The following is a 16,331-nucleotide window of genomic DNA, read 5'->3' as shown; positions in this document are numbered from 1 at the left end:
CCTTGTTTTGTTACTTGGAAGATGTAAAGTTGTGTTCTTACTCTACCACGTAACATTTTAAAATACGTTTGGCTAATGAAACTTCAAATGTATTTTTAAAAAGTGTTGACTTTATAAGCAGACATTAGATAATGGCAGTAGTACATACTTGGAAGAAGTCTCTTACCTACAATTCTGCTGACACCATACAGTGTACATAAGCTGGGGTGTAGGCCTGACTCTGCTCTTTTTCTGTGAACAGACCCAAAGTAGACACTCCTGCGACTCTTAAGTAATTCAGTACCAGGTCCCCTTAATGCCAGCATGCCAGAGAAAGTCTGCGAACTGTCCTTTTACCCAAGCGAGCGCCAGCATCTGGAAGTTGCGTGCAATCCTAAACCTTAAGGCTCAGCCTCCGTTCTCTAAACTTCCATTACTCTCGACACTTACTACCTAAGACCCAGTGAGTCTTACTGCTTCCAAAATTTCCTTTCAAATACCAAAAACAATTTTTTTAAAAAATGTAACTTTTTATTTTTTAACGTTTATTCATTTTGAGAGTGTGCATGCGGGGGAGGGGGACACACTCCCAAGCAGGCCCTGTGCTGTCAGCCCCAAGCCCAACCCGGGGCTCCATCTCACAAACAGACCAGGACTTGAGCAGAAATCCAGAGTCAGATGCTTAACCGACTGAACCACCCAGGCGCCTTCAAAATGTTATTCAAAGACCAAAGATTATTACGTGACCAAGACATAGGAGTTAGCACATGTCCCATAAAATCAGTTGACCTTTCATGTTAAGTTTTTTCAAAACTCCTTACTTGATCTTAAGAAAAAACAAGATCTACTTTACAAAAACCGAATTTCTATTAGCAGATACGTTTTCAGTGGTATTACAACTGTCTTTATACTACACTGCTAGACTATTTTAACTAAGCCATTCAACAAATGGGTATTAAAAACATGTCCTCTCAAATCTTAGAATTCCCAGAGCAGAGATGTGAAAAAAACCCCTGAAATCCAGTCTGGGGGTTGACAGGCTTCCTGCAAAGTAAGGGATATCAAATATTTTTGGCCCTGTAGGTCACTTGGTCTCTATTCATGACTACTTCATTGCCATTTCCTTGCAGGAAACAGCCATAGACTATATGTAAATACAGAAGCACGGCTGTGTTCCAAAAAGGCAGCAGGCCAGATACACACAGGAACAGGTCCCTAATTACTTAAGTGGCTTGCCTTCAGTCCCACAGCTAATTTCATTACCAAGGTTGAGACAAACAGGTCATTTACATCCAAGAACGGTGCTCATCAGACTATGAGGCTTCGATAGCAACCTGTTTATTTATCATCCAGCTGAGGATATAAACACAAAACACTTCTTAATTTAAGGAAAATATGAAAACATCAGGCAATTCCTAGACTATTACTACAAACGTAGTCTTCACCTACAGTAAAAACTAAGGCAGTCAATCATTTTGGTCATCATCCCAGTCTTTCTTCCCACTTGGAGGTTTGGGCCCACCGGCTGGTTTTGCCATGATGATCTGAGAAAACAAAACCATAAGCACATACTTATAAACTCAACCTTTAAAATGAAGAGAAAATATTTTTCTGAGGCTGATTCAAGATGAAGCAATCATCTCAACATAAGCTATCTGTTATAAACTGCATATGAGGCTCTATCAACATCAAGTTGTTAGCTTCCAGCAAAGCGTTTCCTGCTTTTATGGACATGAACAGCCGGCCACACGATCCACGCACGTTAGTGAAGGGCATTTTGAGACACGCACTTCAAGAACTCAATGGCCCTGTGAGCCGAATGTGAAAAATATCTGCATGCATTACTAGTATAAATCCGTCAGCTCGGCACCTGATTTGCTACTTATATATGAAGTTCGTCTTGCCAACCATCTTTATCCCAATTTCCTTGTGGTTTAGGAGCTTTAGGTCCACCTGCCAGTTTTGCCATTATAATCTAAAGTGGTTGGTACATAAACAAATATGTATAAAAATTTAATACTGAAATTTCCTAGTACCTGTAAAATGAAAACCATTCATGTGGTAGGAAGTGTGTATTCAAAAAACGTTAGCCAAGTAGGGAGACTTCCCTGGTAACTTAAAAGAACACAGCAGGAAACCTCTAATTTATCTAGAATGCATTAACCAAGTACTTTGCAAATATAACCATCTAGCATTTTTTAAAGGATTCGTTTGGAGAAAAAAAGGGTGGTGGCAACTCTGGGTTCAAATAAATTTGGGAGAAGCTAAATTAGCTTCCTCAAAGTGGAACTCTCAAACTCTAATCTACATTCTGAATCTCAAAACTATAAACAGTATTCTTTGCTTCCCAAATTGACAGGACTGAGATCTTTCTGTACAACATCAAGGGGTTGGGGATGTGTCTCAAGCAACACTAAACTGTAAAACATCTTCACCACCACTTCCAACAGATTCAGCACCCCTTTTCAGAAGCTTCTAGAGGAAATCTAACCTTGAAATCCTTGGAGTAACATTTTACTAATTGAGATTAAGTTCAGACTGAATTAAAGGCACTAAGGACAATTTTAGAACCTAAGTGTAGCTTGATTAAAAAAGACAGCCAGAACAACAGTTCTCAAGCTGGTAGGCACCAATCATTGCAGAGCTTATTTGAAACATACTCCTGGGGTGCCTGGGTGGCTCAGTCAGTTAAGCATCTGACTTCGGCTCAGATCATGATCTCATGGTCCGTGAGTTCGAGCACCGCGTTGTGCTCTGTGCTGACAGCTCAGAGCCTGGAGCCTGCTTCAGATTCTGCGTCTCCCTCTTCCTCTCCCCCTCCCCTGCTCATGCTCTCAGAAACCAACATTAAAAAAAAAGATAATAAAAAAATAGAAAACTCCTGGCCTTCTTCCAGAGTTTCTAACTCAGTGGGACTGCTTAGGGGCCTGAGGATTTATATATAATTTTTCACGTTCTTAGGTTATCTTGATGCTGTTGATTTGGGGACTATATCTTGACAACTAGTGAAATAAACACTCGAACAAAGATGAACCCAGCTCCACATTATCCAACACTTAAAACTTGATTTACATGTCCCTTTCCAGACTATATACTATACAAAATTAGTTAGAACTATTAAAGAGTACAAGTTCACTATAGTTATTAACAAACTGGTTATTGATAGTCATGGGTTCTTCAGATCATGTATTTTAGCAAAGACCAGGGACACATAACAACGAACATCCTCTACTGTAACAGAGACTTCCCAGTTTAAAACCAAAACTGACAAGTGTCTTTGTGATCAAGGAACTTGTATTATTACAATTATTATGTCATTTGGGTAATGGACATTCAAAAAAGTTCCTCTATTACAATTCCGGATTACCTCATGCTTCAATATACTCAGCTTCCCCTGTCCCTTTCTATTTTAAGCTTCCCCTATTAGCCACATGCTAATTTTTAAAACAACCATTTCCTTAGGCTTCTATTATCATTTCAGAACTCCAAAACCGCATTCTTCCACTGAAAATTACCTAAATTTACTGATATAAAAACACCTATTAGTAAATCCAGTACATGAACATCCAATTTATTTCCAATGGGTTGAAATTGGACATCCAGCTCCATTTTCTGGTCATCTCAAGCTAGGAAAAAATTGTTCTTTCTCTTACTGAGATGGAATGTTTGCTGTAATTACCACGAACTAGTCCTTGTTATGCCTAGAGTAAGTCTAATTTCCTTCTCGTTTAGTTTTTACCTACAACTTGCTTCTCCCAAAATTAATTTGGCATGATTTCCACCTAATGGATCTGCCCTAGGCCCCTTGCAATTCCAATTTTCCATTAAGTATTTACGAATAGTTTATTGCTTAATAATCAGTTTGAGAAATCTGCAAGAAAATGGATTTCACTGTTTTACTAGAAAACATCTTTTGGAAAAACTTTGAATTCAAGCTTATATCTGAACCTACCATTTTCCTCTGTGCCACAATCTCCCTCCCACTACCCTCTTGGAAAAAAAAGGTCAAAAATACTATGATTTTTAACACTTTTCTTTCAGTTCCTTCAAGATATAATTTGTCACACCCAGAAGAACTTTAAACACATAGATTCTACCTCCATGCACAAGTAGAGGTTTCGTTTTCCTTAAAGTTGGTGGCACACATGTGTTTCAGGGCTTTATGGGCCTTCCACATTCCACATTAGTACACAGTAAACTCCCTCTCCAGACTGCTTGTATAAAGAGATCCTTAGGCTAAAAAAAGTCCGAAAACTATAAACCTTAAGTTTGTTTTAACGATTCCAGTTTAAAAATGGCAGAAGTTTCTTTCACTGGAAAGATCCTTTCAAATTCGTTGAAATATACTAAATACAATTTAAAACTGTAACAGAAAAAAATAAGTGGGCGGGGGGGGGGGGAACTTTAGAAACACACTTTTGAGTAGAATGAGAACTGTGCTATATTCTGGTTCCATAAAAATACACTACTGACCCACATGAAAATTAGTACTTTTAAAGATCAAAATTTCACTTGTAACTCACCTGATCCACCCTAAGTACAGTGACAGCAGCATTCGTAGCCAGTTTGATAGCCCAGTATTTTCCCAAGTAAGTGTCTAGAATACCAGCTTCCAACATGTCCTTTACAGCGGGAACTTCAGCCTGTTGGTACAAAACAATTTTCACTCCTTCACTCTAAATTCTTATGTGAAAATTAACTCAGTAACAAAACCCCAGGGCTCTTTGCCTGGATGTTGCCAGGCAAAAGTCCTCTCCTACACACAATATAAAATAAAGACTATTTTAAGGAAAACCATAGACAAACTGTCAGAGCTCTTTGTTATGAAAATCATTTGCTTAAAAAATCAGAACATTTTTGATTTTCTTTTAAACTTACTACTTCCATTTTTATATTACACATTCACGAAATAAAAGTTTAAATTCATAGTTTTTTTTTTTCCAAATACCTCAATATCTAATCCAACATTTTTATTTCCTTCTTGATGTACTGCATAAAGTTTAGAGATTACTTCATTGGCTTTCACTCCAGAATTTTCTGCCAGTGCCCGGGGAATAGCTTCAAATGCCTCTGCAAACTTCTTAATGGCATACTGTTCCAGTCCAGGACAGGTCTACAAGAAAAACGTGTTTAGTATTGTATTTTATTCAAGGAACACGAAGGAAGGAAATTTATACAAAGAAAGCTATACCTCTCCATATGACGTGATCTGTTTGGCTAATTCGATTTCCGTTGCTCCACCTCCGGGAACAAGACGTTTATCCTACAATATGTAGTTAAAAAAAAAAAAATTTTTTTTTTTACGAAGAAGCAATTTATAGTTTCCTAATCTTCTCAGACTCCAGTACTCCAACCAGACTAGAGGTACTGTTACTCAAATTCTAATTACAAATTTTGTAAAAATGGAATAATCTGGGCAAATTACCTTACTGTACGTAGGGTCTGGTATATGAAAGAGGAGAACCAAAGTGGGGAATGGGAGCAGCACACAATACCTCATCTGCATGTCCACAGCACTAAGAACATGCTTAAGCAACTGAAGGTACATTTAACTCAAGAACAACCATAAACTACCTTTAACAGTTAAAATTAAGATCACTGCTAATACTAACCCTTGTGAGAACTTTGAAAGTGTTAACACCGTCATCTACTGCCCTTTCTATATCATCCATCAGATTGTCTGTAGAGCCTCGAAGCACAATGGTAGAAATGGCACCATCTTCCTTTTCTGTCAATAAATTTAAAAATATTACTACAAGCAAATGAACAGCCCCCACTTAAATAAACATACTTTGCCATCTCCACATACCATGCTTAAAAACCACCACCTGTGTGTCTCCAACTTCTGAGAGATAAACACTGTCACAATGTCCCATTTCTTCAAGGACAGGAGGAGTCTGTAAGAAAGGGACTATTGTAAAACAAAGTAATTCCAATACATTGTACTATCTTTTAATGTTGTCCAAAATACATACCAATCTAGGAAGAGCTGTAGCACCAACTGTTTTACATAGTCTTCTGAGATCCCATTTGGAATTCAACCTTAAAAAAAACCCGAAGACCTTAATGAAAATTTTAACACCATTAGGCGCCACAATAAAATAGAGATGAAATGGGAAACTGTACACTGGTCCCCAAAAGTCACATTCTTTTGATCCTGAATTTAAGTTCAGAACAGGTTTGGACAGCACAGTGTAATCCACACACAGGTGTATACGGCAGTGTTCTAGAATTGGGAAAATTCAAGTTTCAGTAGAATGTCACAAGTTCTAGTTCTAAAACACTAAGGCAGGCCTGGGATACAGAAAACTTGCTATACTCTGGGCAAGCGCATGAGCTGTGAGGAAGAGGAGTGATTTATGCTGCAGATTTGGTTTGGAGGTGGGAACGGGTAGGTCAGGTGTCTGGTGTGCCCCACAAATGGGTTCAAAGGTTAAAAATGACATTCCTGATCCCACACTCTGACAGTGTGTACCAGGCTTGCGTCTGGTCTCTAATGTTTCTTTTGTCTGGAATGCTTTTCCCTCTTCCTCTTCAAATAACATGTTGATTGCTCCACCTCTCAGTGCAAATGTAAGCATTCTCACAGGTGTTTCCTGTCTCTCTAGATCAAGTTAAGTCCTGCTTTTGGAGCCAAGATGTTATATTTGCCCTTTTGTAACAGGCATGAATTCTCCATGTACTGAATGTGTTTTGTGTTTCACCAGCAAAGGGCCATTTACAGGTTAATGGAATACAGCAGTCTTACCTCACCAACATGATATTGTACTTGTTGGCATAATGAAGAGCCATGTCTGCCACTTTGCCACCTGTTACGATGACATTTGCACCGGTATCAGCTATAGCTTTGACTTGTGCATCCATGAGATTCTCTTCTCCCCTACTAAAATTCATCAATTCTTCAGCAGTCTTTATCAGCACTGTTCCCTAGTAAGACAAACATGCTCTTAAGAACCATTTTAGTACCTTGGTGTCCGAAGGCACGGGGGTAACATTTTACTGAAGAAATATTTGGGGAAAATAATGAGATTATACATGCATTATGAAATACAAAGTATGTATGAAACTCAGCTTATTCCTAGACCCCCCCACTCCCAAAACCGATGCATTTTCCTCTTTGACAGGCACTTTGATGGAGTAGTTGGGAGAAATACTGACACCTATTTTAGATATATTGGGCAGGTGTCTTGGCATTTGTCTTTTGACAAACATCAACTAGCGTACCAAAACAACCACACCGTGGTTCTGAATTTTTTTTTTCTAGAATATGGACTCAATGACTCTTCCTGGCCTATCGCCAACCTGTGGAACTTTTACAACTATGAACTCAGATTTTAAGAATTCTAGGGACCAAGACAGAAGTGACCTATAAACAAGAACTTCAAACTTCGTAACATGTATTTTTTAAAAAAAAACCTATCAACTTCAAATTACATTGGCATATTTTGTTTCAGGATGCTATAGGACCTCAATGTTAAAATACATTAAGGAAGAGCACACAAGTATTTGTATTCAGTGAGCATTTTACTTGCCGAGCATGTAAGAACTACTAGAAGAGCTGTATACTAGAACATAAACAACACTGCCACCATTTCACGTTTCAAATTTAGTATCTGAATTAGGTATTCAGAAAAGAAAGGGAATCTGACTTTAAAAAGCAGATACAGGGGCGCCTGGGTGGCTCAGTCGGTTAAGCATCTGACTTCTACTCAGGTCATGATCTCGCGGTTTGTGACTTCAAGCCCTGCTTTGTGCTGACAGCTCAGAGCCTGGAGACTGCTTCTGATTCTGTGTCTCCCCCTCTCTCTGCCCCTCCCCCTTCACGCTGGGTCTCTCTCTCCTTCAAAAATAAATAAACGTCAAAAAAAATTTTTTTTAAAGCAGATATATAATCCTGGGGCATCCGGGTGCCTCAGATGGTTGAGTGTCTGACTCTGGATTTTGGCTCAGGTCATGATCTCACGGTTTCAGGGGATCGAGCCCTATGTCGGGCTCTGTGCTGATAGTGCAGAGCCTGCTTGGGATTGTCTCTCCCTCTGATTCTCCCTTGTTCTCTCTCAAAATAAGTAAATAAATACTCCTGTAACATATATATACACATACATATGAGTGTATATATGTGTATGCGTATGTGTGTGTGATGGTACAATCTTCCATAATTATGTAGTATTCACTGAAGAGCACAATCTCCACCTAAAAACTTAAAAATCATAAAATGTTAATCCGAACGGGCAACCCCAAATTTTTACTTTTAAGGTTTTAAAGTCTACATACCTTAGTTTCAGTTATCATGCCATCAAAAGGACAAGAATACACTGCTATTTTTGCACTTTTGACAGATGTTACATCACCTTCAGTTTCCTTCTTAAAAACCATGCCATGCAATACTGAAGAGGAATAGATACCAGAGCCCTAAGGGATTGAATACCCAAATCATCAGTGATTTCATGAAAATAACATCAGGGATCAGTTGTTAATTCTTCATGTACCAAAAATAACGTTTTCCACATAACATAATATGCCAAGGGGTGACTCCTGGGAATAAGGAGTGGGGTGGTGGATGTAAAACACACCAGTCTACTTAAGGTAGAAACCACTCTGAGAATGAGCTATTAATGAAAGGGGGGCCTGCAGGGTACCGGAACAACCAAGGACTGAGAATAACTCTTCTAAGTCATTCATTCACTCACTCACCAAATACCTGGTGCCAATGTACTAGGCACAGCTGTTAGCACTGGGGACAGGAGACGGAACAAAGCAGTACAAGTGTCAGAAAATGCATAGCATCTATGCATGCATGAGCGTGCACACAGATACACACACACCCTTATATTTACGTAGGCTAAACTCAACTGCAATCACAGGTTTTACTACAGGAAGCACTAAATTTTTTAAATACAAAATACTCTTATTTCAATACTAACAACAGTAACATGTAAGTTCTATTACTGTAGATCAACAAAACATCTCATTCAAAACTGGTTCTGAAGGTTATGGTTTTAATTCAGCACACATGAAGAATTCAAAACACGTAATATTTGATGCATTATTCTCAACCTTCAAAGTTGTGATGGAAAAATGATGATTTCATAAGGAGATAATACATCAAACACCCTTTAAAATTTAATAGTAGTATTACAACCTCCGAATACCAAAATGTTACAAATGTAACAAAGTCCTAAATGTTCAAACTCTGAGGTAAAATTTGGGTTTTGATAAACACATACATTTTTTCTTTTTGCAAAATATAATGGACCTATTAGACAACACTTATGCATTTTCTAGACTTACCAGAATCTTACACACTCTGATGTTATCAACATTGAAATGGCCGGAATCAGGAAAAATAGACACTGTTTAAGAAAACGAGACACGTCAAAAGATGGAGACAACAAAGAAAATATCTTAGTCTCATTAGAACATTTTTAGTTTGGATCTTTTCATTTACTGAGATTTACTCACCACATGCCTGAGCAATGAGCTTGGCCAGAAACACTTCATTGCCGTACTGTTTACTCATTATGGAGGTATGGAGCACAGAGGACACTTCATCAACATCTCGAAGATTTTTTGCAGAACAACAAACTAAATCAGGAAGAATCTCATGGGCTTTTCTGCAGGCTATTTCATAACCTTCTATGACCTTAAATGTAAAAACCCAAAGTGTTTCTTCAGAAGACACAATTTTGACATGACTTTAAAATATAGCTTATTTTGGGACCCCAACGAATATGGGTATTTATTTTCCATATAAAATGACAAAGCACTTTCAGAACAGCATTCGTGGCAGGACGTGCTCATCACGAGTGTAGGCTTTTGTGATGGCCCGAAATTGAATGCTGTCACTTATTAGCTGTTAAGATCTTGAGTAAGATTTTTCTAAGTGTCACTTTCCTCATCTAAAATAAAAGAGAATTAATTTTTATTAATTTTTAATTACTCACACGATTCTTGTAAGGATGGACTAAGATACTGCATAGACAGCACATGTACTACAATGCCTGGCACAGAGTAAACTGCTCAATGTTAACTATTACTACAACGATGACTCTATACAGGCACAAATTAAATAAAAGTACATTACAAAATGAACACTCGCCTCTGAAACCGAGAGCCCAATTCTCAGCAGCTCTTCAGCTAGTTCCAGAAGGGCTCCAGCAAACACCAGCACAAAGTTTGTGCCATCTCCAACCTCTTGCTCTTGCATGTGAGAAGCCATTACGATCATTTTTGCAGCAGGATGCTGTACCTGGTAGAAGGGGTTTGAATTTTAAAGTGCAAAACATTTGATCCTGAAAGCAATGTGAAGTTTTTCATTTTCATTTCTTTAAAAAAAATTTTTTTTTAATTTTTACATATTTATATATTTTTGCCAGAGAGAGACAGAGAATGAGTGAGTCAGAGCACGAGCAGGGCAGGGGCAGAGAGGGAGGCACAGAATCCAAAGCAGGTTCCAGGCTCTGAGCGGTCAGCACAGCCTGATGCAGGGCTCGAACTCCCCAACTGCGAGATCGTGACCTGAGCTGAAACCAAGAGTTGGATGCTTATACAATTTAGCCACCCAGGTGCCCCTCATTTTCCGTTTTTTCTTAAGCTAATACACTTCAATCTCCCTGTGGGCCAGGTAACTCCAAAATCACACTGCTACATACTATTCAGTGCGGTGGCCAGAAGACAGTCCCAATCCCTCAGAGACTATCAGCACAAAGGCATCACTACAAATGCAAACAACCTGAAACCGTATCTTCTTTTGATGGCCAGTCACCCAGTACATACATCTCTGCACATAAGGTGCAGAAAATTACATGTCCACTAAGTTAAAAAAGTAATTCCAAAAACCAAACCTAGGCATTAAAAACCAAAATAACCACCCATTTAATCACGAGTCTCAATGCCTATGTACATTTCTATTGTAAGGAGTATCAATTGTGGCTTTTTAGAAGACAGAGGTTTCTTAAAAAAAAAAAAAAAAAGGTATCAAGATTTTAAGTAGTCTATCCTTTGGATTTAGGGTTTAAAAACCAAGCAAGGAGTAACCACTGATAGCGGTGAGAATACTACAAAGTTGACACTATGGTTTTTATTGAGGCAATATTTCCATCATGGCTGAATAACTCCTGAGACCACCATAGCGTCCAACATTAACACTCACAAAGACTAATTCCTCCTTGTGGAATTAAATTTGTTTTGTTCACTACATTAACAATATTATTTAGTTATTTAAGCAGTTAGAGAAATGTTAACACACCTATAGTTTCATTTGAAAAGATTAAGCTACAATTCTCTAAGAGCTAAGTTCAGGACAATTTCTTGAAGTTGAAAACATCTTTCAACTACAGAGCAGCTAGATGAGGAAGAGTTCTCTGATGTTCAGGTGCCAGACTTTACTTGTAATTCTGCCTGCAGAATCTATTCTACACACTCTGCAATATCAAAACTGCAGGTAAGCAAAGCAAAATGCCACCATTTTTGTGTTTCATTTTCACAAAGCCAAAGACCTGGTTTAATTTTTTTTTTTAAACAACTGTTTTAAGTATCAGCTGTTTCTGCATTTTTGAATAACTCACTTCGGTGTTATACTCTACAGAACGAGACAGCATACTCAATTTGATATGATTATTAGCAAATGTATTTTTATCACAAGCAAGCCTCCATGAATTAATAACTTGGGAGATTTTTAAATTTAAGCAGCTAAAAAGTTAAAACTACATAATAAATTTTCAAGTTGGGAAAAAAATAGTCCCTTATTATCCTAAGAGGTTTCTTCTATGTTAAAATAGGTTTAATTTTGGGGGCACCTGGCTGGCACAGTTGGTTAAGCGTCTCTCTGACTCTTGATCTCGGCTCAGGTCATGATCTCACAGTTTCTGAGCTTAAGCCCCACATTGGGCTCTGTGTTGATGGCATGGAGCCTGCTGGGGATTCTGTCTCTCCTTCTCTCTGCCCCTCAACCTGCTTGTGTGCTCTCTCTCCCCCTCTCCCTCCAAATAAATAAATAAACTTTAAAAATATATACATATACACTCAATTTTTGACATCACCAAAACATTTCTTGGCTTCAAAGTAATGACCTACTTCTAGCTCTCTTAAAATAGTGGCTGCATCGTTTGTCACAAACAACTTCTCCAGGTGGTTGATAACCATTTTGTTCATTCCTAAAAAAACAAAAAACAAAACACAGAAAAAAAAAGTTAGGGGGGGAAAAATAAGCTCAAATCCGTCTCCAAATACCCCCCAAAATTTAGTCAAGAAATATAAACTTGTATCTATTTCTTAAGGTAACTTTGTAAAAACTCAACACATATTATCTACTCTGGCACCCTAATGGGACCCCTGTCATTATTCCTGTCCTTTCTAATCTCCTATAATGTTTACCTGGGAGGATGTCAATCTTCTCATAGTTTTGTTCAATAAATGTAAATTACATTAACGTGTAGAAAAGACCAAAAAAATCTAGTTTTGGGGCGCCTGGGTGGCTCAGTTAACTGTCTGACTTGATTTCAGCTCAGATTATGACCTCAGTTTGTAGGTTCAAGCCCTGCATCAAGCTTTGTGCTGACAGTGTGGAGCCTGCTTGGGATTCTCTCTCTCCCTCTCTTGCTGTCCCTCCCCCCACAAAATAAATAAACATTAGAAAAAAAAGTATAGTTTTACTGCTTTCCATACATTTGTGTCAATTAAACTCAGTTGACGATAGGAGGCAAGAGAGATTTTCTCCCTTACATTAGGTACCATATCTCAATGGTGAAAGCTCCGTAATTTTTCTATCCTCTCAATATGATAAAAATTAACATTTTGATTCCTACTTTTCTAAAGAGATATGAGTTGTTGATTAAAAACTGAAAACATTACACTGGTGGCAATAAACTATACAATTACTTTTGTATTATAGCTAAAACTCAGTTTATGTATCATATTCTCACAGAATAAGTTTGAAGAAGCTAGCACACAAAATTCTAGTACTGTATCTTTTAAAACATGAATTTAGAAATTACCGTTTGGTCCATATGCTGTACGAGTTGTTTGGGCAAGCTCCTTGCAAGCCTGTATGTTCCTGTATACAGCCTCTTCTAATCCTGAAAAATGCTGTAAAATAAACCAAAAACAAAAACCCTTCTGATTAGACAAAACAGTGAAACACAATAATCTTCTTCATCTGTAAAATGGGGATAATAATAGTACCTACCTCACAGGACTGTTGAAAAAAAATCAAGCAAAGTTTATGTATGTAAAGCATGGTGCTTCAAATGATCCGTAAATTTGCTCACTGGTTGAATATAATGAAATTTTCAGAGACCACATGTATCTACTTACACGTCAAAACATAAAGCATATATAAAAATGTATATATATATGTATATATATATATAAAATGTAAAGCATGTACATATTTTTAAATGTTGTGAAAAGTACAAGAAAGAATGCTACGATCGATCAGCAAAAGATAAGATATTTTAGGTAAAAATACCTCTTCAGAGTTTATCATTACTTTTTGAAAAGTTGAAATATGGTATATTTCTTTTATTGTTAGGAGCCTGAGCATCATAAAACCATCAGTTTTCCGATCACTGGGAAATCCCACTTAACACACCTGCTGCCCAAATGTTTAGTATCCTGACTGCTGAACGCTCTTGTGAATTGCAACACAATTCCAATGCATACACATTGAAAAATTGCTGCAACTGCTCACAATACGAAAATTCTCAAATTTTACACTGGACTTCTTTTAGAATTGAGATTTACATGTAGCTTCAGATGGGTTTCATGAGCTTCCAGTTTGTTCATGTGAACATTTTTATACAGTTGCTACGCCCAATAAAGGAGCCACTGGTCACCTGTGGTTAAATTGCAAGTAATTAAAATTAAAAATTCGGTTTCTCCACTGCAGTAGCCACAGTTCCAGTGTCCAGTAGGCACATGCGGCTCATGGATACTGTACCAGAATGAATAGAGAATACTTCCATCATTGAAGAGCTTCTAGGAGACAGTTCTATCCTAGGCCATAAGACGTGGCTTTTATACTACTCATAAAAGGAACTGTCATCCAAACGAGGTGAATAATCATTACTTTAGAAGTAGTGTCTTCAGAGTCAAGGGTTGACGGACTCTTATGAAAGCATTTAGTCTGACCTGGCTTACACTCTAGTTTTTTCCCTTTACCCGTTCTCTGAGGAACAGCAATGTGATCATAAATCAGATCCCATCAACGGTCTGCCGTCACTCTTAGGATAAAATGTAAATCCCTCCTGAAGGCTACAAGGTCCTATATGTTCTGGTCCTAACCTACAGCTCCTCTGAAGTCATCTCTCACCATTTTTGCTTTCCCTTGATGAGCTTCAACCTCATTACCTCTCTTGCTGTTTTCTTTTTTAACAGGTCAAACTCATTTCATCCTCAAGGCCTTTATACTTACTGGTTTTTCAGCCTGGAATACTGCCCTCTTCAACCTTGGCTGATTCTTTCTGTCGCTTAGGACTAAGCTAAAAGTTCTTCCTTGAACATCTTATTTACTGGTTCTATCTATTCCTGACTCTTCCCTTTTTTGGGGGAGGCAGACTCGTTTACTTCATTCTCTACTACAGTACTTTCTATCTAATCTTTTTATTTATTTTTACTACAGTATTCTTTATTTCCTTTATCATTATTTGAAGTTATCCTGATTTGACCGTTTATTTCAGCCTCAAAATAAAAATTATGAAAAAATTGCAATCTTTTTAAAGTAAGCAGTCCATGCGGCATCTGGGTGGCTCAGTAGGTTGAGTGTCTGACTTCGGATCAGGTCATGATCTCACAGCTCGTGAGTTCGAGCCCCGCATCGGGCTCTGCGTTCACAGTTCAGGGCTTGGTGGCTGCTTCGGACTTTGTGTCTCCCTCTCTCTGTCCCTCCCCTGCTTGCACTGTGCGTGTCTCTCTCAAAAATAAATAAACGTTAAAAAAAATTAAAGTGAGCAGTCCATGTCATTACCTGCAAAGCTGTTTTACCAATATTTACATTAAACCCTGATATGTGATATGTTGTTATCCCAAAAGTGTATTCTGCAAACAATGACCTAGTTCCCTAAAACTGTTACTGTAAACTGCACGACAATAAATTAGATCTCTTTAATGAGGCATAGGGAATTTGGGGGACAAATAAAGCCAAGATTTGATTTGAACACAAGAGACAAATTTATCAGCAGTATATATTAAGATGTTTTCACAAATTATGCTCTTGAAATACATTCATAATCTGGGCATAAAACGAAGTCGTTTTAATTAGCCCAGGGTGTCTCTTACACTTACAAAGTCAGATAGTTACAAGTCAAAGGTACCATCTTTTGGTCAATTTAAAGACGAGGCAAGGAAGATCTGGGGGTTGGTTTTACATCAAGCCAGCTAACCTAGTTGGGAAAGAATCCATTTGGATTGGGTAACGTTTGTCCTACCACAACGCACTGCTGCGAACGAAACGGGGAGCCCTCTAATGCTCATCTGAAGGAAAACCGTCGAGAACTGGCCCCTGTCCCTCTTCTCTCCGGATTACCCCCTCCTTGAACAGTGTCAACTGGCTTCGCGGTTCCCAAGCCTACATTATTCGACTTCACCCTCAAAACACCCTTTAAGGGTAGAGTGGCAAGTCAGCCCGGTTTTAGGGATGGAGGGAAAATGCACGAACGGCTTTCCTTTTGCCCAGCGAGGAAACACAGAATACGAATCCTGCGGCCTTGCCTCTCTCTTGCTCCTTCTGCCCGTCGACCCTTCCCTGCATCGGGGAAGAAAGAAAATACCCGCTCGCCTTAGTGGCCGAATCCCCTCCTTCGCCCCCCTTCACCGAACACCTCCCTTTCTGGAATCTTCTCTGCCTCCGACCGCTGTACCCAGGGAGCACACCCGGCCCGTTACCAGGCCCTTCTTCCCTCTAGCCGCCGCAGCCCTACGTCGACTCTCCTCCCTCTCCCTTCTTCCATTGCTTACCTTCGCCCCCTCCTTAAGCATCTGGGCAAAGCCCGGGGCCTTGGGGACGTGAAGCGCCATGGCCTCTGCAAATCGCCGTTCACGCGCTCGCTCAGAAGATGCCGGAGGAAGCGAGGGGCACGCAAAGCCTCCTGGGAACGCAGCGTGCGGCGACCTTACGCTCCTCCTTTCTTTCCAGCTGAGCCTGCCCCTTCCTTAGCCTCCTGGTCAGAAGCCTCGCGAGAAAAAGCAGTTCCCGCAGCCAGAACTGAGTTGACGATCCTCGATCTTGTCGATCGGTTACGGCACTCGCAGGGCGGGCCTTTGGTCTTCTGGCTGGCGCACGCGCAAGCGGTCGGGCCGTTATGACTCGTTCCGATTTAACCCCTTTGCCAAGACTCCAAGGTCGGGATATGTGA

General features: G+C 39.1%; 1 protein-coding gene across 1 annotated transcript; it reads right to left on the bottom strand.

Annotated features, from left to right (window-relative positions):
• Positions 1–1,301: 1,301 nt before the first annotated feature.
• On the bottom strand, positions 1,302–16,081 carry CCT8 (chaperonin containing TCP1 subunit 8). The gene is made up of 15 exons (XM_019467817.2): positions 15,934–16,081; positions 12,975–13,065; positions 12,055–12,134; positions 10,079–10,228; positions 9,442–9,622; positions 9,271–9,332; positions 8,254–8,391; positions 6,728–6,906; positions 5,955–6,021; positions 5,789–5,876; positions 5,592–5,707; positions 5,171–5,242; positions 4,928–5,092; positions 4,503–4,622; positions 1,302–1,523 (listed from the first exon to the last, which is right to left on the bottom strand). The coding sequence occupies exons 1-15, from the start codon at positions 15,991–15,993 to the stop codon at positions 1,446–1,448; spliced, it is 1,647 nt and encodes a 548-aa protein (XP_019323362.1). The 5' UTR covers positions 15,994–16,081; the 3' UTR covers positions 1,302–1,445.
• Between the last annotated feature and the right edge of the window lie 250 nt (positions 16,082–16,331).

The sequence above is a fragment of the Panthera pardus genome, unplaced genomic scaffold, assembly GCF_024362965.1.
Source record: "Panthera pardus isolate Hobbes unplaced genomic scaffold, ASM2436296v1 HiC_scaffold_16, whole genome shotgun sequence".
Lineage (NCBI taxonomy): Eukaryota > Metazoa > Chordata > Mammalia > Carnivora > Felidae > Panthera > Panthera pardus.
Note: the sequence above shows the minus strand (reverse complement) of the source record. Positions and strands in the feature narration are given on the sequence as shown.